Source organism: Mus musculus, chromosome 11 (assembly GCF_000001635.26).
Source record: "Mus musculus strain C57BL/6J chromosome 11, GRCm38.p6 C57BL/6J".
Classification (NCBI taxonomy): Eukaryota; Metazoa; Chordata; class Mammalia; order Rodentia; family Muridae; genus Mus; species Mus musculus.
Window position 1 is genome coordinate 67612495 of NC_000077.6, and position 21401 is coordinate 67633895.

Below are 21401 nucleotides of genomic sequence, written 5' to 3' on the forward strand. Positions count from 1 at the left end.
TTCTTGCTTTGTGCCCAAGAAAACAGAAAACCCACATCCACACTGAAACCTGGGCACTCACACACACAGCATCACCCTCTCCACAGCCAGAGCCCCGGTGCCCAACAATCAGGGAGTGGGTAGACAAAATGAGATGTGAGCACACAACTGAACTCAGCTATAGAGAAGACGGAAGCAGAGCTGACACCCACTGCAACAAGGATGATCCTGGAAAACATCGCACCAAGTCAAGACAAACACAGAGTCTCCATGCCAATTCTGCAGGATTCGGATTATATGACATGCCTAAAATAAGCAAATCCATAGAAACAGAAAGTAGATGAGCGGTTGCCAGGGGCTGCAGGATGGGCGAGTAGCAGCTGCTAATGAGCACGGGGTTAAGGTGATAGAAATGTACTATAATTAGGTAATAGTGAGGGCTCCACACTCCGGAAACAGACCAAAGTCACTGTATCGTAAGCTCTTACAGGTTAAGTTCTATAATATAGTGAATTTCATTGCAATAAAGAATTGTTTATTAAGAGCACACATGTATGAGGATGCCGGATGCTCTGGCATTCTTGATTGCCTTTGGAAGCAGTTCCTTAGAGGTTCTGTTTGGGGATTCTTAATGCATAACTTCCAAATTTTGGTGCATGTCAAAAGTGTCAGGGAGTGCCATTTGTCAAAACACCAAGGCAGAGAAAGGGCCTGCCATAAACTTGCTGAATCGCAGCCTGCTATTAGGAAAAAGTAAAGCATTTTACTTCATATTCTTAAGTGCTTCCTAATAGTCTCCACTTACCTTTTTTTTCTGATTGCAAGGAGACTCACTAACAACAAAATTGATACAGACATCATTGAGTTAGCTTTCTGTCACTGTGATAAAGTACCTGAGATAATCAACTGATAAAGAAGAAAGGTTTGTTTAGACTCATGGTTCCAGAGCACATTGTGGTGGGAGTGTTGGCACAGGAGGCACGCTCACCTCATGGTGGCCAGGAAACAAAAAGAAAGTTAGAAAGAGGTTGGATTCCTAGTGTCCCCTGCTAGGGAACAGTATCCTCCCTGTGGCCTCACTTCCTGATGTTCTTCTACTAGACATTTGTTGGAGACAGAGTCTCACTGTATAGCTCTGGCTACGCTAGAATTCACTATGTAGACCAGGCTGTCCTCGGGCTTTCTGCTTGCTTGCCTCTGCCTTTTGAGTGCTGGGTTTAAACCCCATCTAACCCAGAAGGTTCCGCCACCTCCTAATAACACCCTAAATTGAGGACCAGACCTTCTCACATGATTCTTTGGTAATGTTTGGGGGATGGGCTTATCAGATCCAAACTGGAACAGTAACAAAGAATAGAATATAAACTCAAGGCATAAAGTTAAATCTGACATAAGAAGCACGGTAAAACAAACAAACAAACAAACAAACAAAAAACAAAACAAAACAAAAAACCCAACTCAGTGTTTTTGTCATCATTCTAAGGTTAAAGGTCAGCTATCTATAAACCACTGAAGTTAAAGCAGAGACTCCCAAAGAGCTTCTTGAAGATAAATAACTCAGTTTTATAGTGACAAGATTGAGAATGAGCAAGAACTTCCCCCAGAAGAGCCCTTCACCTGCCTCTGTTTATGGTCATGAGGTCACTGGCATAGCTGACTCAAGTGTGGTTCCAGCCTTTATTCTTGTCAGTTTGGGGAGAAGTCCTAACAGCGTCTATCATTGCAAAGCCCTTGAGTCCACAGCTATCATTTGCAGCTCAGCATTTCCTGGTAGGAACATGGGGCTTTGACTGTTACGTGTGCCCAGTCCCCAGGGAGGTAGACAAGATGAACAAGATAAAATCCAAGAAACTTGGAGTCTGATGTATATCAGATGTATATCGGATGTACACACACACACACACACACACACACACACACACACACACACGTACACATACACCTTAGAGGCTTAAAGAACAGTCAAGTCTTTTTTCTTTCCTTGGAAGTTTGCTGTTATAGTTGTTGTGGTGATAGTTGTGTTGTTTTGTTTCCTGTTTTGGTTAGGAAATATGTGCCTGCAAATGGTCCTGTCCCTTCTCATTGGTCACACTCCAGAGTTCTGTGATCTAGGGTCAGGAGTGAGCAGTCTGAAAACCTAGCAGAGCTCATCAATAGGATGAGGGAGGATCCTTCATAATCATTAATATGACCGCCATGCATTTATTAAAGGCAAGGAATGTTCAAGATGAGGGTATGCCCATAACAAATGATGTTTGCTTGGGTTAGACCTTTTAAAGTGTTAATCTAACATTCCCACTACAAGGTATACAGCCAAGGGAAATGGAGTTGGTGTATCAGACACACTGTGTTCATTGAAGCATTATTCACAGCACCCACAGCACAGAATCCAACAAAGTGCTCATGGGTGGATGAAAAGATAAAAATAATATGGCACATATTTGCGATAGAATACTATTTGGCCATAAAGACGATAGAGATCTATGACCATAGCAACATGAATAAAACCACAGCACCCTGAATTATGCAGTAATAAGCTAGACACAGAAAGATGAATAAACATGTTCTCATTCACATGGGAGCTGCAGATTTAGTTTCATGGATGTAGAGAATGTAATTGTAGTCTCAGTTCTAGGAAGGTGGAGGGAGATGGGACAGAGGGAGGTTGATTTGCCAAGATGCAGGTACATAGGAGAAATAAGTTCTAGAGTGAAAATGGTTTGTGGCCCTGTATCATACATTTTACAACGAACCAGAAGTTAGTGCATTGCTAAGCCAGAGAGATGATCAACACTAAAGAAAAGGAAATGCTAAGAATTGCGACTTAATCATTCGACACTGTGTTCCTGGATAGTATCCACCATTATTGTGGGTCAAATTTTGGGAAAGCACTGGTCTATGATTAAGTTCCTAAGGAAATGGCATCACCCTGTCACAGTGGAGAAAGGGACAAAGGAGGTCACAGTCAGGCAGGGCCAGAACTGCTGAAATCCAGGTGGATTGTTCCACTAAGACAGTCAGTAGATGTCAATCCTGGATGGTCCTTAAGCTAGATGCTGCCTGAGAGGCACCATGTACAAAGTGTGTGAGAATGTCCAGTTCTAACTATGAACGCTTGGAAAGGCATTCATAAACATATGAACCCCTCTTCTCTCAAAAATCCATGAGGTATGGCTCTGCCCTAACAGAGAGAGATGGGCCTCAGCATATTCCCTAGGACATTTCTCTGCCCAGGTGGGCTTCATGTGTGTATTTTTCACATCCAATCTGTGGATGCTCAAGTTTGGGCCCAGTGTTCAGATAGAGCCTTGTAGTTTTGTGTCAAGTATTAAAGATAGATCATGGGCCAGCAAGATAGCTTAACAGGAAAAGCATTTGCTGCCAAGCCTACTGACCTGAGTTTGAGTCTTGGGATCTATGTGATGGACAGAGAGAACCAACTCCCATAACCAACTCTCTGTGTGGTGTGCACATGTAAGTAGGCAAGTGCTCGAGCACATGTATGTATGCACAGCACATGCTTGCACACATACAGAGGGAGGAGGGGAGGGGAGAAGAGAGGAGAAGAGAGGAGAAGAGAGGAGAAGAGAGGAGAAGAGAGGAGAAGAGAGGAGAAGAGAGGAGAAGAGAGGAGAAGAGAGGAGAAGAGAGGAGAAGAGAGGAGAAGAGAGGAGAAGAGAGGAGAAGAGAGGAGAAGAGAGGAGAAGAGAAGAGAAGAGAAGAGAAGAGAAGAGAAGAGAAGAGAAGAGAAGAGAAGAGAAGAGAAGAGAAGCAGCAACTTACATAAAGTCAACATACTATTTACCAATGCACTTGAAAATAGGAGGCAATGAGGGAGGACCAAGAAAGAGAAGAAGAAAGCAATGTGATAGAAATGGAATCTTAGTTTCAAAGTGACCTTCTGACTTATCTGTGCTCTGCCTTTCATCCGCTGTTTTCTCATACATCTGGCTTCTTAGTGTGGGTGGAGTATGGGTACTCCGGAACTTGTGGGACCAAATGGCTGGTGGGAGCCTGTGGCTGTATACAGAGAGGATAGCAGAGAGAAGCTGTTTGAAGCAAGGAAGTAGGCAAGGTAGATGTTTTGAAGGTGAGGTGCCGCGGGAGCAGTGAAATACCACTATCTTTTGGGTTGTCGTGGGATCAGTGAAATACCACTGTCTTTCAGATTCTCTGCTGATACGTGAGTGGGCATGGACCACATGACTTGATTATCGAGCAACAAATGTTTGCTCAAGGCCTTCTCTGCGGCCAGCTCTAATTAGCCGTTTGATGGCTTCTTGCCAGGGTGGAGTGGGCAGACACCATGTAAATGGCCATGAAGAAGGCTTCCCGAAGTCCATATGAGTTATTCAAGGGAATTTTCCTGGTGACTTGGCTGTGATTTCCTTTCCTGCCTGAGTATACTTCGGAAGGTTCCTTCAAGCTTAAAAAAAAAATCCTGTGAAACCAAGAATGTCAAGCTTAAAGTGTTTATCACCCACAACTGCGGATGAGTGTTCCTCTGTATGTAAAGCTGGCACCGATCCCCTCCATGGGATCCTTATTGTTGGAAGAAGATCTAGGAGTGGGGTAATGGCTTTTTGTTCTTTCAATCTGAGTTGGATTCCAAAGTAGAATGCTCTTCCAAGAGGTGTGGGAGGGAGAACCGGGTGAGAAGTTAGTCATGCAAGAAGCCCATGTTTATTGTGTGCCTACTCCCTGTGAGCAGTGAGCAGAGCCATGCAGAGGGCCACTAAGACCTTCACGGGCCTCAGCATCCTTGACTAGATAATGACCAAAGTCTTGCATGGCAGCTGTTGACTGAAGCTTTCTGTCCTTCTGCCATCTGCCTGTCTGCATGCTCAGAAGTCACTGCTCCCGGAAGAAAGAGCTCCTGGAACCATGAGGAACGCTGGACGGACTGTAAGCTTAGTGTGCTGGGAGTGGAGGCTGCCCCTTCTGGAAATGGCTCGACTTTAACACTTTAGTAAATGGATCGGGGCTCCTTGGGGAGGTCCTGGTGATAGCCATGCAAACCTCAGGCTGCTTTGATCTGGACCTGGCTAGTTTTTCTTTTATACCCTCAGAGAATCTTCCCTGTTGGGCTCAGACCTCTTCACCTGGGTCTCTCTAGTCAGCTTGCCCATTTCTCCAGTCCTCTGCTTGCTGTTGATTGGTGGGTTGCTTGGCTGTGTCTTTTTAGCCTTTCAATTTCTATTACCAAAGCTTCATGTTCTTATTTAGCCTTGTAACATCAACACTTCCACACTGGTGCTTGGCTCCTTGATAGGGAAAGCATGTCTGCTCTAGCACACATTCACAGCTTACATGGAACAGCCCAGGGCCTCTCCGCTGTGTGTGTGTGTGTGTGTGTGTGTGTGTGCCTGTGAGCCACAGTGCACATATGGAGGTCAGAGGGCAACTTACAATGTGTGTGTGTGTGTGTGTGTGTGTGTGTGTGTGTGTGTGTGTGTGCGTGTGAGCCACAGTGCACATATGGAGGTCAGAGGGCAACTTACAATGTGTGTGTGTGTGTGTGTGTGTGTGTGTGTGTGTGTGTGTGTGTGCGTGTGAGCCACAGTGCACATATGGAGGTCAGAGGGCAACTTACAATAGTCAGTTCTCTCCTTCTACCCTATGGATCCTGGGGATTAAGCTTAGGCCAGCATGGCAACCAGCTGCTTTACCTCGTGAGCCATTTTGCTGGCCCTCAACCTTCATGGTGGAAAGGTAAGACAACACTACTTCCAGGGCTTCAGGAAAGCCTCGTTTTGGTGGTGGCCATGTAATAGAGAAGCCTTTGGCAGTATGGCGAACACAGGGCCATCTGCAGTGGCTCTAGACAAGACCCTGGAAGGGAAAAGAAGTTTCTATATTTGTCAGCAGCGCTGCCCATAGGAAGAGGTAGAAGCGGGTGAACAGTGAACCCATCCGGTTAGGAGTACTTCCTGGAGTGTTTTCATTCTGCGTGTTACTTTGAGTGGCCCGTCTGTAACACCTGGATGCAGGCAACACCTGCAGCAGCTGCAGCTTGGTAGGACAGTGTTCGTCCCTGCCTCTGGCACAGAAATGTCTGGAAATTTAGCGTTCAGATTCTCAGGTTTCAAAGGACAGACGTGAGAATCACAAGCTGGGGGTTCAGGCTGATGCGCAGCCTCTTGGAAGGAGTTCCTGGTGATCCTGGGGTGCTCTGAGCTTTGGGAAACTCTGCCCAAGGCTCCTTCCTGTTCCAGGCTCCCTCTGCATAGTATTTGGCTGGGGTGACAGGTTTTTCTGACCTCTTTATAGAGAGGGTTTTGAATCTGATTTGGCTCTTTTCCTGAGGATTCTTTCTGCATTCGACTCTAGAGTCTCCCATTCTATCAGCAAGCTGGGTCTTCTCTGTCCCCAGTACCTTTTCTTGACATTAGAAAAGAGCATGAGAATAGGTTTTGGGCTGGGAACTTCTGTACCTTTTGTAGCACTGGTTAGGATTAGGAAGGGCTTTGTGTTCTCAGAGGAGTATGGGGTCCGCAACGTGTCAGTTGGACAGCCTTACTCAGAACCCAGTGTGTTTGCAAGCACCTGTTCAGCTGCGCCTAGGAGAGACTGTTAATTATTTCTGGTTCCCAAACTAATTTTAGTTCTTTCTGACAATCTCCTCTTTCCTGTGAAGAGCAACACTCTCAGCAGTTTTGAGCATTATTTATAAACATAACGTCACACCTTTTACTGGAAAGTCTTCCGCACGAGGATTAGCAAAGTGGAGTGGCTAGCATTAATAAATGCTGTGTTTCTCAGAAAAACGAACAACTTAGTAAGGTACCACGTAAGGAGACAATGCCTCTTTAGGAGAGGAGGGGTTTTGGAGCCATTGCAAGGTATGATTTTGAGTGGAGAAGTCACGGGAGTCCTCCCCGAGACAGGGTCATGGGAGAATATCCCAGATCCAGTGGATGCCCCTGGATGGGTTGACTGTGTACAGGGTGCTGTGGCTTGTGCCTGCCCTTGGGCTGGTTTGGTCTTATTAGGAGACTAGAAAGCTACTTACGACGGCTTTTAAGAAAGGCAGTTAACAGAGGCTTTGAGATGTGAAGAGGAGTGGAAAATCAGCCCCCATGCCTAAGACTTCGGGGGGCCTCATGCCCTCCATTTCTCTCTGAGTTTGCCTCTCATTCCTCAAGGACCAACAGAGCCTCAGAGCCTCAAGAGCCATTTAGAAAGGTCCAACAGTAGAAGGGTAGAGTTTACTATATAGACTCTTGGCAGATCCCAGTAACCATATCGATGATCTATGAGAGCTTGCTTAGATTATTTATTTATTTATTTATTTATTTATTTATTTATTTATTTATTTATTTATTTGAGACAGGGTCTGGCTGTGTAGCCCACTCTGGGGTTATACTCACCTGAATCCTTCTCCAAGGTATGGCGCTGCAGGCATGAGGCATCATGGGAGTTCTTAGAGAAAGGTCTCCATTGTATATAGCAAATGGCTTTAACTTTCATGATGTGGTATAATTCTGGTGGTAATTTTTCTTCTTCTGTTTCATATTTATGTGTGTACAGAGGGCATGTGTATATGTATGTGTTTGAACACACATGTGTAAAGGTGAACAGGAATGTGGGCTCATGTGCATACGGAAGCCCTGGGTTGAGGTCAGGACCATTTCTTGACCATTCTTTAACCTTGTACTTTAAGACAAGCTCTCCAGGCCAAACCCAGAGCTTGCTCTAGAGAATCCCCTGGCTCCACCTTCTGATCTGGGACTACAGGCAAGCTGCTATGCCCACCTGGCATTTATGTAAGTTCTGGGAGGCCAAACTTCTTGCTTGTATGGCAAATACCTTAACTACTGAGCACTCTCTGCTGCCCTGATTGCCATATTTTAATTTACTTTTAACGTATGGATTAGCTTTTATGATTTCTCCTCTTTGATGTTAGACGGTGATATTTCTTCTGGGTCTTTTGGGGTCTGGAATGATTTCTATCCCTTCCAGATTATTTCCCCCACGCTTAAAAGTTTCAATCCACATGGACATTAATTTCAAAAGATGTATGACAAATAGCTTTCTATTTTGCCTGTTATTGAGACATCTCTGGAAAGCACCTGTGGACTCTGTGATGAGCTGGTTCTGTCTGCATGGGTCTGTTGTCCTTTCCATTGCCTGTCATCTTTATTCCTGTGCCAACCCAGTGAAGATTTCCACCCCACCCAAATATTTCACCTGTGCACTTCAAGAAAGCACTTCACAAGCTTCTCCCAGGCACACTGGAAACTTAGAATCACTACCCAGGAACTTCGGGGAAGCTGGGGGAAGAAAGGAGAGTGACTTAGACAGGTGCACCATGATCTTATGACCCTGGATGGCTAGTGTGCATACAATGTGGCTCCTCTGGAGAAAGGAGCCAGTCAGCTCTGAGTGAGCTAAACGGTAGTGTGTGCGCTTGCATTGTGCTCCTAAACCCGATGAACGCAGCTTTGAACCTATGGCTTATTCCTGGAGTTTTCTATTTAACATTTTTGGGCCATGGGTGGCCAAGCCATAGGGAGTAAAAGCATACACAAAAGCAGGGTGCTGTTGTTGGTAGTGGGGTGAGCTGTGAAAATACTTGTTTTAATGAGGTTCCATTTTCAGGATACACTTTGAGGATGTTCTGTCAGCAACTTCTGTACATAAGGCAACACAGACTTTTCCTTCTCATGATGGTGACGATGCTTGTGTGCATAGCATCGCACTTTCCACACCAGCCTTCCTCACTCTCCCAGTGGGGAATGCCGTTCTGTCCACAGAAATTACTCCCCGGTGGGTGGATGCTTGGGCCTCTTCTCCGGGACTTTTCTACTTTAGCAACAAATACTAAGGGAAAAAAATCTCAGTTATTTGATGTCACATCTAGAACTGTTGTCCAGTTAAAAGGAAGTTTGACAGGCACCTGTAGTCTGTCCAGGAGTCAGCCCCCTCTCTGTCCTGCTTCTCCAGATCTACATTAAGAGAGGTCACTCTAGAAGGACCATATTAATCCCATGAATAAAAATGTGGTTTTTGTTAGTCTAGTTTATGTTTCTCCAAATTTGAGGGAGATTAATAGGTTTTCTTATTTACTGATCAGTATAACTGGTTTCTTTTTCTGTAAATTATCCATATATGCCCTTTTCCCTTTTATTTATTTATTCACTTGATGTGCTGGGCACTGAGTCAATGGAAGGCAAGCACTATACCACTGAACTACATCCCAGCCCCTGGTACTTTTGAAGCAGGGCTTTAACTTTTTGTGATTCACATACTGAGAAGAAAATGGCGTGCTCTGTGTTCCCTGGCTCTGTCTTGTTCTTTCTCCGTATCTTTGTACCTACACATACAAGAAGGCTGGCCATTTTCTGAATTAGCCACTAGCCATGTTACTGAGTTGTAATGGTTGTGTTGAACTGAGTTCATTCATCAAACACTCCTGGTGACCTACCTGCTCCACTCTGTGTAGGACGCAGGCTGAGGTGATGGGTCTCAGCTCTCGGATTGCATCCGTAGTGGGAGGGATGGGAAAGGGAGGAGGAAAGTCATTCACCCAGCTGCTCTGACTGTTTCTCATGTCCTTATCCAGAGTTCAGAAAACCTGGACAACAGTGCCCAAGCAGCTCACTGGCTTGGACCAGCAGGTCATGGAGACTCCACCCAGTTAGAATGAGACTATCCCCCTGCCTCTAGAGTCCTGACCCTCTGTGTTGTCTTCAGCTTGCTCACCTGCTCCTTCCTCATGCTCAACTGTTGTAGAACAGACTGGGGACGCAGGCTTGCTATGAGTTCTCAGTACTCCGTTGCAGTTGGTAAATATTCTTGATCCCTAGGACGGATAGCCAAGCCTCACGCAGACAAGGGCTCTCTGGGGACAGCTACTACGACCTTGGTAGTTTTAGAAGATTGGAATAGATATAGTGAGCATTTGGAAGTTCCCTAAATTACCCTGTATTGCTAGCATGCATCTTACCTGATCCTAAGCCTGACACTTTCCATGGGGCCAGTGATGGGACTCCGTGATGATTTTACAATGGGCTCCCTGGGTTTTCCCCAGAGCTGACTCATCACTGAGATTGCCAAATGAAAAACAATCGTTTCTGGGTTCTGTTGCCATGGACTGAACCTAATCCTCCGGCTCGGAGGCTCGGAGCCTAGGAATCAGCATTTCAGACCAATGGCCCTAGAGATTCTAACACAAAACTGGCCTCAAGAAATGAGCCAGGAGCACTGGGTACTGAGCACAGATTGGGAACGTCAGGCTTGGGATTAGATACGGTTTCCTTCTTGGCATCTGCCTCCAGTTTTGTCAAGGGAGACTCAGGGCCTATTAGCTGTGAAGTGCCAGTTGGCTGCACACACCTGTTGGTTTGGTAGCAAGACATGCTTTTCCCACACTGCTGTCAACCATCACTACCCCTCCACCCAAGGGGGCAGGCAAGCCCCCATTAAATGCTCTCGGGGTTCCTCATTGTTTGGGTAGATCTGCAGGTCCTGCCCATCTCCAGACCACTGTTCAGCCAGGGACAGTTCAGAGATGGATGTGTCGACCAGCAAAGGAGTCTCTGAGTCATGCAGCTATTACCTTCAATCTTTATCTTCCTAGCTTATCTTTATTCCTGGTGTGGGAAGAATACTTTCTCAGCTCTTTCTCTGGGAGATGTGTTCTATGAAGAGATGAAAACAGAGGTGGGGTATGGTGAGACAGAGGCTTGGCATGTGAGAGGGAGCAGGGAAGCAGAGGAGGGGACCGAAGCTCTGGACAGGGTTCTTGTCCTCTGAAGCTCACTGTAGGTCAGAAACTGCAGAACTCTGTGCACCCTCTTGGATCCATTTGGACGTACTAGGCCCCCCAGCAGATGGAATCACACATACTTCTCTCAAACATGTCTGGGACATGGCTCATGATTTGGCAGGGCTGGTCCTGCAGTTCTTTCCAGGAAGGGGCCAGTGGGAGTGATACTAGAGAGAAGCATTTGTGTTGTTCTGTTTGTTAAGGGTCTGCTAGCAGGACCTGACACCTGCTTTGCCGTGAGCTGGCACAGGAACAATCAGAGTGAAGCTACCCAAGAATGCTCTCTTTATTGAGTTGCCATCAGATGATTCAGGAATGATCTGCACGCCCTCACAAGAGTCATGCATGAGGAGGCCAGGTCTGTAGCTAAGGTCTTGGGATCAGACTCTCCCACATATCCTGATTCCCCTGACTTTGGCTGAGAGAGACACTCACTATCTCAGTGGTACCTTCACTTTGATGTCAAAGCTGGTGCCACCATGGCTGTCTGCTAAGGTCCAGGGGTGGTGTCTACTGCATTCTTGCTGTTGACACCCTGTTTCTAGTATTCCTTCAGAGGTTGCTGGGGAAGAGTCCAGGATTACCTCAATCTCTATAGGAGTGGCAGGCTGGATAGAGAGAGACAGCAGAGCGCATGTGGTAGCCCAGTCCAAGAGATCAGCTCAGAGGTGGTTGTCAGATCATGTTGCTTCATTGCTCAAAGCACGCTATTCAGAATAAAAACCAGCATCCTTGCAATGATTAGTAAGATCCAGAACAGACCATGGAATCCCCCAGAGGGTGTATGATGCAGGTACCTGGCACCCAATTTAGGCTCAGGAGGTCTAGGACAGGGCCTGAGAACTGCATTTCTAACATGTTCCTGACAATGCTGATGTTCCAGACCCCCATGGACCATACTTTAGAAACCCTTTCCCATATTGAGCTAACCCATCCCTACTGCATCTGACCTTAATCCCCTCCCACTCCACCCACCATGTCTTCTTTGGCCATTCCATTCTTCTTGTTGCTCTTAGGAGATGGCAGGCATGTTTTTGTCTCAGGGCCTTCTTCCTTCTTGTTCCTTGGGCCTGGAATTCTCTTCCCTCAGATAAGCGCTGGTTTCTTCCCAGACATGGTAAGTGACTTACAAAATGGCTCCCCGTGCACCCAACCCATGTTACTCATGTCCCTTCCTTTTCTAGACTCTATCAAGAGTGGTCTATGGGACCAGGCAGCCATGATAAACTGTGAGTTATGGGGCAGACGTGTGACTTCTGCCTTGCTCTCCCTTGGCTCACTTGCTCTGGGTGAGTTAGCTGCCATTTTATACACAGCTCAGTAGCAATGCTCTTGGCTGCTGATGCCATGGCTTCTCCTATCATTGTCTGGGAGTCCCTGCACTAGAGCCACCATGCTAAACCCACTTCTAAGTTGTGACCTTCTGAAACCATGTGAGACCATAAAAAGACCATGTTTTCAGATGCCAATTTTGGAGTAACCAGAGACTTGCAATAGACACCTAATGAACCTCTCCCATGTCTTTTTTAAAAAACATCTCTTTCTTGGAAGGTTTTCCTTGATCATTGTATTTACACAGGGGAGGAAAGATTTGTTTGGGCTCATGGTGTCGGAAGGGTTTGTCCCTCATGGCAGGGCATTCTATAGCATATGCAACAACAGGGAGCAAATGAAGGAAACACAGGGAGTGGGTAGGGTAAGATACAACCACCAAGGATGCATACCAGTGACCTGCTTCATCCAAGTATCACACACACACACACACATACACACACACACACACACACAGAAACACACACACACACGTCTTGCCTACTACCGCCTCCCAAGAATAGCATGAGTTCATCAATGGATTAAGCCATTCACTAAGTCAGAGCTTCCGTGAGCTAATCCTCACTGAAATCAACCTCACAAGCATGTTCAGACACGTGCTCCACAGGTCCTGTAGGCCAGTCATGTTGACATCTGTTAGCCCAGTCACGTTGACAATCGAGATTAGCCATCACAGCCACCTATTTACGTGATAGTGTCCTTCTAATAATATCATCTGTCCCCCTCATTGTTTCCTTTTTGCATTTTCTTTCTTCAGATGTGCATGTGATGTACATATGTGTATGTTTTTTTTCCATATATTTGGACACATATGTGTGGAAGGGTCCATGTGTATATGTGCATGCATGTGGAAGCTCAGCATTGAGATTGAGAATCATTTTTCTTCTACCTGACTCACTGAGGCAGGGTCCTGCAATCAAACCTAGAACTAGCCGATGTGACTGGTTTAACCACCCAGCTTCCAGTGTGGCACCCTGGGGATGAAATTACAGACAGGGTACCATGCCCCCCTGGCATCTCACAGGGCCCTAGGGCTCTGAACTCCAGTTTTCATGCTTGCAAGCGAATGCTTTACCCACTTCCCCGATCCCCCTGCTTTATTATCTCTATCATGAACCAACATTAAGCCTAATATAATGCGTCTCTTGGCACAACTTCCTCCCACCAGTTCTGTAGGAAAAGTTTTCATTCATGCAAATTTACCCACACCATATATAATATATGATATATAATATATAATGTATAATATGTAATATATAATAGTTAATATATTATATAATGTATAATATTATATAATGTAATATGTAATGGATATTATATAATTATAAATACATAATGCATTATATATAGAGAGAGATAGATATAGATCAATTGGGAGATGATGGTCTTTGGTACCACACTGTCGGATGTCTCCAGGAACAGGCAACTGTCCAAAGAGAGGACGTTCTCTCCTGCTTAGAGGCTGGGGTTGGAGCTTAAGGCTCATTCCGTTTCAAGAGGCCATTGGGTATTTTAAAGCCAGAGACTCCTAACTAGAAGACATTGAGTAACTAGGGGTCCAGAATACCTAGATGCAGAGGAGGAGGAGACTGGAGTTGCTGCTGTTTTCTGAGGGCCAGTGAGCTGGGCTTGCATCCTGGGGCTGCAAACACACATTGCAAGGAAGCAGTGACTGCAGATCCAGCATCTGACACTCAGCAGACAGATGTTCTGGGTCAGGAAACTGGGGCTCCTGAAGCTCTCCTGGAATGACTTACATTCCTGATGCCGGGGAATACCATGGAGCTGGGCAACTTGGGGACACTACTCCTGACTAGGGAGGGGCAGGAGCTAGAAAGGAAGATCTTAAGACTGCCATTTGCCTACGCCTGGTCACATGCTGCTGGGATCACCACTAAATAAGGGGCAGAGAGAATGCAAGAAGCACTGAAGGGGGCTTGGGAGGAGGCTCAGTTGGTAGAGTGTTTGCCTACCACACAGCCAGCCCTGGATTGGGCCCCAGCACTACATAAATTGATCATGGTGGAACATGTCAATAAATCTTAGCATTCGGGAGGTAGAGACAGGATGGATAATCAGAAATTCAAGGTCATCCTTGGCTACATAGTAAGTATAAGGTCAACCTAGGCTACATGGGACCTTGTCACAGGCAGCAGGAAGGGGAGGACCACTAAAGAAAGAGAAAGGAATAAAGAGGTAGGCAGAAGAGGACTTCGAAGCTTGCTCCTGCTGCCTATCACCTATTATTTAGCCAGCAGCATTTGAGGGCAGAAGAAAGCCACCACGTAGGCCTGAAGATGAGCTAAGCCATTGGAAGGAAGGGTGGAGATTACTTGAAGACACAAAGGCTTGTTGATGGACCCATAGCAAATGCTCAGGACCAGTAAAGAGATCCAGGAGTACCCATAGTGGACGTGTGTGCTCCAATGCAGGCAGGCTTAATCTTAGCAGGGGGCCCAAAAGTCTAGAGTCCACTATGTCAAAATAATAGTTCCCACCTCTCTCATTGTCTTAATTGTTTAATCATTATTGTATTAATGTATTAAGCATTAAATGTTTAAGCATTATTGTATTAAAATAAAAACACACTATTGAATATAAAGGAGTATTGTATGGTACGTTGAAAGCTGAATTTAACGTAATAACATTCAACTTTTCAATTGTGCTCTCTTCTAAATTTTGTTCTCTGAAGGCGAGGCCCTGTAAGCCTCTGTGAGGGAACAGTATTCATGACTCTTGGCATAGAACAGGAGTAAACGGGCTCCCTGAGCTGGCTTTCCCCATGGCCAGCTGTTTACATATGTCTGGCTGCCCTGGTTACAGTGGACAAGGTCCGAAGGAAGTGGTTGCCATTAGGAAAGTGTGTTCTTTCAGGACTGCTCTCCACCTGTGCGTTGGTAGGAAAAGAGTCTCTGGCGGATGGCTCACTGCAACTTACACAGTATCCCTAGCCCTGGTGACAACAGCCACCTTGGAGCAACTCAGGGTCCTAGCAATGGAAGCCCAGAGAAGGCACAAGAGCCTTGATCTGGGCTCTTTGGATTCAATCATTTCTTCAGTCTTCCTTGACCTAGGCCAGAGAGCCTAGTCACTCTAAGCAGATTATAGGGTCTTCTTTACAGAAGACCTGGACATGGCTTCCTCCCTCTGAGTAGTGTCACCCATCATGGTCCTGCTGTTGGTGTGATCCTTCCTCTGCCAAAGCTCTAGTGTTCTCTCCAGATGCCTCTCCAGACAGTCTGGCTCTGTTCTGTTACTGCTCCAGGCTTGCAGTTGTCCTCAAGTCTTACATAGGTTAGATCTTGTCAAAGCCAGGAGACAGGCTGGGCGGTGGCTTCAGTCAGAGTCCCTGTTCCTTCAGAAGCCCAGCTGGAGCTTTCACAGGGGACTGGGAGGTACCAGAAGGACTAAGGACCTGACCAGGAACCTCTTGGAGAGCAAGTACCTACCTGCAGGCCAGCTTCTTTCTGTGGGCTTCAAGACACTCGCAACAGCCTCCTGAGCTACAAGGTACCCTAGCCCAGTGGTTCCCAACCTTCTGAATGACACAACCCCTTAGTTCAGTTCTTCATGTTATAGTGACCCCTGTCCATTATTATTTCATTTCAACTTCATAGCTGTAATTTTGCCACTGTTATGAATCAAAATGTAAATACCTGTTATGCAGGATATCTGATATGAGACCCCCCCACACACAGGGTTGCAATGCCCCTCCTCACAGTCTTCCTAGAAAAGAGCCAGCAAGGCCCACAGCTGCTCAGGCTCAACCTTGTCACCTGCCTGGAGGTGGGGCTAAGCATAGCTGCTCAGGCTATGTCTTTATTTCTCCCTGCATGTTAGTAGCTTGTGGTTAGCAAGTACCAGAAGGATGAATGGATGAGGGGTAGGAAGTAGGACCCTGTGGTGGCCAGAAGCTAAAATAGCAAAATCTGTACATCAGCTGGAGATGTGAGTATGTGAGGTGCTCCTCCTTCTAAAATAAGGTCAGTGGCCTCAGCCACCAAAGGAACGGAGTCAGCAGCACAAACAAATGGGACATGGTTCTCTGGAGACTTTCCCTGAGCTTAGGTGGAATGGGAGTCTGTTTATCTCTAGACAGCTGAGGAGCATACCAGGTGGGGGTTGCCCATGGACTGTCACAATGTGCAGCCCTATTGGCTGGCAAGGAGCCATTTGTGATGGAGTGAACCGGTCAGGACTGCTGTGCTAAAGGACAAAGTACAGATGTCAGGGTGCAAACCTGTGACCATCCAAGGGCTGGAATATGTGTGCTAGGTCCTGGCTCAAGTCCTCAGACAAATTTGAGGCAGATACCTGTGCAGAAGGGTCAGCAGGGAGGGTGATGGGAAGGAACCCTGGAGAAGACAGCAAACAATACACACTGTGGTATACTGAAAGACCACTCAAAACTGTAGTTCAACCGAGACACAGAACAGGCTGCACATAGGGGCACATGATTATCATCTGCACTTGGGGGGTTGGGGGACTGAGATAGGAGAATCACAAGTCATTCTGGCTACATGATGAGACAGTGACTCTAAAATCAAAAACAAACGACCTAACTAAGGAGAGTGCAGCAGAGTCCGAGGTGCCTGAGGCTCACCCACTGGCTGAGGACTCACTTTCTACAGACCCAGGTTCTTTGTTCTGAACACTGGGGTTTGAGGTTACCATAGGCTTTGAGAAGAACTGCCTGCTGTACAGCTGGGGCTTCTGGGACTAGAAATGGGAGCCCTAGGAACAGAGGTAGAGAAGAGTGATGGGGGAGGGTAGAAGATTGTAGCTAGAAGCTACCTCTTCAGACCCACCATGTAAAGAAGGGCCTTGGTTAAGAGATGCTCTGCCAAGAGGGGTGAGGTTGGGGAGTAAGGGACATAGGCAAGAAGCAAACTCCTATGAGGCTGAGGAAAGGAAGGAAGGGGTCCTTTGGTGTCCTTCTTCTAAGGAAGGTGACTGCCTCTGGCTCACTCTGCTCTGTGACATTTCGGTTTCATCTCAGCACTCTCCAATTGATCTTGTTTCTCCTTTGACAGAGACCACCTGGGAACGTCCCAGCAGTTCTCCTGGGATTTCAGCCAGCCCTGGCCCTCACAGGAGCTCTTTGCCTACAACAGGTAAGAGCCACTCAGCAGCTTGGGATAAGTGGGAGGGCTGTATACCCACCTTCACTGGGAAGCTGAGACTGTGGGTCCTGGGGCCTGAAAGCTGCTATGGTATGTTGTGAACCAGACCTGGAGATGGTCCAGACTATGTCCCTAAAGCCTGCTTCCCAACATGGCGGTCGTGCCCTGGCAGGACCAGCTGCAGCTCTGGGTACCTAAGACTCTTGGCTACTGGGGTACTTAGGATGAGATCTGACTGGATAAAGTCAGGGATCAGAGATCTTTCCAGATGCAGGGCAGAACACCTCCATATGGCTCACATCTGCATCGAGGAGCTGAAGCTAAAAGGAGGTCGAGTTTTACGGGGGAAATTTTGAACAGAATGTTCTGGAAAGGAAGTGGGCTTGTTTGTTAGGATGCGCGTTATCTGTAGAGGCTGCTGAATGGCTTTGTTTGAGACATACATCCCTATATGTATATGAGAATTAATTATCCAGAAATGTCTTAGGTTCTAGTACTTAGATGTTCTGAAGAGTTACAGGGCTTGGCAACAGGGAAAACAGTTTATCATCTCTCCTGTGATTCCCTCCTCCCAGCAGCCACTCTGGTTGGGGTCCTCAACCTCTCAATCTGTATCAGTACATTCTTAATTCTTCTCTCTGTTGAGGCTCTCCTCCCATGATGTACTGAGGGGTAGGGCCTGAATGTCTCCTAGTACTCTGGTCTCTACATCTCCACACAGAACCTGGATTCATTGTTGCATGAATTCAGTCATCAGTTGCCTCTTCAAAGTCTACTCAGCACACACAGGATTATCAAAGTCCTCTGCTGTCACCTGTGGCAGATGGAGCACTTGGACCTCTGCAGAGGCCTAGGAGTCATAGACCCTCTATCACCTAGAAGCATGTCAAAAGCACTTCTTGGCCCAGCTTCAAGTGTACCGGGCCTCTGGGGGGGTTAAGAAGGATAGGGAGATAGGGAAGAGGGTCAGAGGGACCTAGGCAGTGGCTGCCCACACCTCAGCGACTTAGCATGGCATTTCCCAAGTCTAAGACCATAGAGTCTCTGCCCAACCAGTTCCCTGGCAAAGGAGCTTAATGGCCATGCTCTCTTTGGATGTTTGGTGGGCACACCCTGTTCTGAAAGTCACCCTTATGCACCCACACACTTCACAGGGACTCCCACTGTGTTCATTCAGTGCATGTCATGTATTTGCCAGCCTGTATGATCTCAACTCCAAGAGGCTCTGCCCTCCAGTGGTAATTGGGTAGGGTCTAAGACTGTCCCAGGGAAAGGCACTCACAGGCATCTTCTAAGAAGATTCCAGAGCTCTTGCTAAATGTCCTAAAGGGCACAGGAGAGGCCTAGAGCAAAGACTCCTGGCCTTACAGGACTACAGTGAGAGTTCAGAAACTGTTCTGAGGTATAAAAACATCCATCTAGCACTGCGTACAGTAGGGATATTGGTCTTTCGGGGGTCTGTGGGCCATGAGGACAGGAAAGAATGTCTTGCATTCTTTGGTTTCCCACCCATTTCAGTGTGGGGCACATCAGCTATATCATATGCTGATGAGTGTACCCCAACTGAATGTGAGGCCTTCCCCCCCGCCCCGTTATTTAAAATCCAAGTGTGTCTACTATCAGGGGCAGTCTTTAATTGGTGAGATTATTATTTGTTTCCTGGGGTCCGAGCCATGTTGCTTCTGCCAGCAGGCTTCTTTTTCATCAGTCATGTATTAGTAACCCAGAGGGACCATGAGAAGGCCTGACCTGGCTTCATGATTTTGATCATGTGGAGCATAAAGATAACTCAGCCATCCACTGACCCTCCACCCTTCCTCCTACTATTGTCTCTACATGTGCTCTCCACCTCCCACCTTACCTTCTATCCCTGTTCTAATTTCGTCCTGCTGCTGTGATAAAACACTCCTATCAAAAGTAATTTAAGGGAGGAAAAGGGTTATTTCAGCTTAGAGGTCACAGACTATCATTGAGGGAAGTCAGGGTGGGAACGCAAACAAGAAGTTGAATCAGAAACCTTGGAGGAACAGCGCTCGCTGCCTTGCTCACTGGCTCACGATTAGCTAGCTTTCTTAAACAACCTTGGACCACCTGCCTAGGATGGTGCCTCCCACAGTGGGCTCAGCTCTCCTGCACCAAGCATTAATCAAGTCAATCTGATCTATACAGTTCCTGAGTGGAGGCTTCCCTCTCAGGTGACTCTAGGCTGCGTCACGTTGGCAATTAAAGCTCACCAGAATAATTCTCTACCTGCCACCGCCATCATTCTCCCTGTCTCCATCTCCCACCCTCCAATCCGTCATCTTCCTTTCATCACCATATTCCCCAATCATACTTCCTTTTCCACCCTTCTCCAGCTGCCATTCAACCATTCTCCCTTCACGGACTTTCACCCATTCTGTGTCCCCATTCCCACCTTCTGTTTTCACCCTCTGTCCTCCATCTTCCCAACATCTTCCCTCCATTTACTTTCCTCCCTTCCTTCCTTCATCTACCCTCCATCCCTCTTCCATCCTCTCCATCCATTCTTCATCCTCCCTCTGTCTTCCATCCTCCATCTTCCTGGACCATTCCAGTGAAAATAGGGTCTGGCATATGCTATCATCTTCTTTACGTATGTTTGAATCTAAATCTAATAAATAAAGAATGAAATGGTGGCCACTCTATTTCTCTGTAGGGGGGGGGGGTCACAAGATTTTTTTCCCTAGCGCTTTTTCTCATTTAGTTTCACAGAGATTGAGTACTGTTGTGGGAAGAGAAACAGACACAGTAAGGACCTAAGGTTGCTTCAGAGATACACCAAACCCTCCTGTCATGAAGATCCATCAGGGCCAGGTCTCAGTGCTTTCTGTTTCGTTTGTTTCTGTGAAAGTCACTGTGGTAGTATATTAATTTCTTTAATTTTTAAAATAGTAGTAGTAGTAGTAGTAGTAGTAGTATGTGTGTAATGTGAGTGCCAGTGTGTGTGTCACAATATCAGAGGTCAGAGAACAACTTTGGGGAGTTGGTTCTGTCCTTTCCCTATGCATCCAGGTATCATACTAAGATTGCCAGCTTGCCCAGCAAGTACACTTACTGGCTGAGCCATCTCGTGGACTCCGTCAACCACATTTATCCCCGAGTATGCCACTGTTCCCCACTCCCAAGAACAGACATCCTGGGGCACTTGGACAAATAAGCACAAAGGAAATAGGCCAGGCAATCCCTGCACGCTCTGACAAGGAGTGAAAGTGGGGCACTGTGACAGTGGCTGGGGAATCAGAAGACCTCGTCAAAGAAGTGACATTTAGGACAAGATTTGGGGACAGTGATGAGGGAGGGTTGGGGAGGGGTAGAAGAGGCAATGACTCTGGCCAGGAACAGGCAGGTCAAAGGTGCAAAGGCCGCAACAGCCTCAGTCTCGTGAGTGGACTTGAGAACAGAAAGGGGCCAGCTGAGGGAGGTGTCAGCGGTCTGGACAGGCGGGAGCTGGGGACAGGTGAGCTGAGAAAGGAACACACTGGATCTCATGTGGCCTGTGGAGGTGGAGAGGTGCGAACAGCTGCCAAGCCACACAAATACCCGGCTCTCTGTTAGGAGTGGTAAGGTTTTACATCATGTGTGTGTGTGTGTGTGTGTGTGTGTGTGTGTGTGTGTGTGTGTCACTGTGTGTGTGTGTGTGTGTCACTGTGTGTGTGTATCTCTGTGCCTATGTCTATGTGTGTGTGTGTGTATATATACATATATGTATATATATAGTGTATCTTTGTGTGTACCTGTGTCTATGTATGTGTGTCTATGTGTCTGTATGTATGTCTATGTGTGTGTCTCTTTGTCTGTGTGTGTCTGTATGTGTGTGTGTGTGTGTGTGTCTTGTGTGTCTTGCCTATGCGCATGCAAGTGCACATGCATGTGTGTGTGTGTCTGTGTCTGTGTCTCTCTCTCTCTCTCTCTGTGTGTGTGTGTGTGTGTGTGTGTGTGTGTGTGTGTGTGTGTGTGTGTGTGTCTGTGTATGTGTTAAGGGCAATATAGAAAACCCAGGCACATTTCCTGACCACAGACCACAGACATCCCTCTGGTCCCTCTTGAAGAAAATCATGGGACACTGAACAATGCCGGGAAACCACAGATTAACCTCACCAAGCTGCACAGGGGTGGAGGGGTATGGGTGGGGAAGCTCAGTCCTCATTCCAGGGGCCCTCTTGCCTTCTGTGGAT

At 46.8% G+C, this 21401-nt stretch overlaps 1 protein-coding gene across 14 annotated transcripts in view; it reads left to right on the forward strand.

Moving 5' to 3' along the window:
• Gas7 (growth arrest specific 7) overlaps positions 1-21401 on the forward strand; it is a 235736-nt gene that overhangs the window by 159238 nt on the left and 55097 nt on the right. For 12 of the 14 annotated variants that reach the window (XM_030245562.1, XM_030245564.1, XM_006532202.2 and 9 more), the window contains one exon: positions 17116-17196. In XM_030245562.1, coding sequence (XP_030101422.1) covers positions 17116-17196 — 81 coding nt within the window. Of the gene's footprint in view, positions 1-4848; positions 4885-17115; positions 17197-20612; positions 20787-21401 lie in introns of those variants that run through there. The other 2 variants (XM_006532211.2, XM_006532208.3) reach the window with 2 other exon arrangements.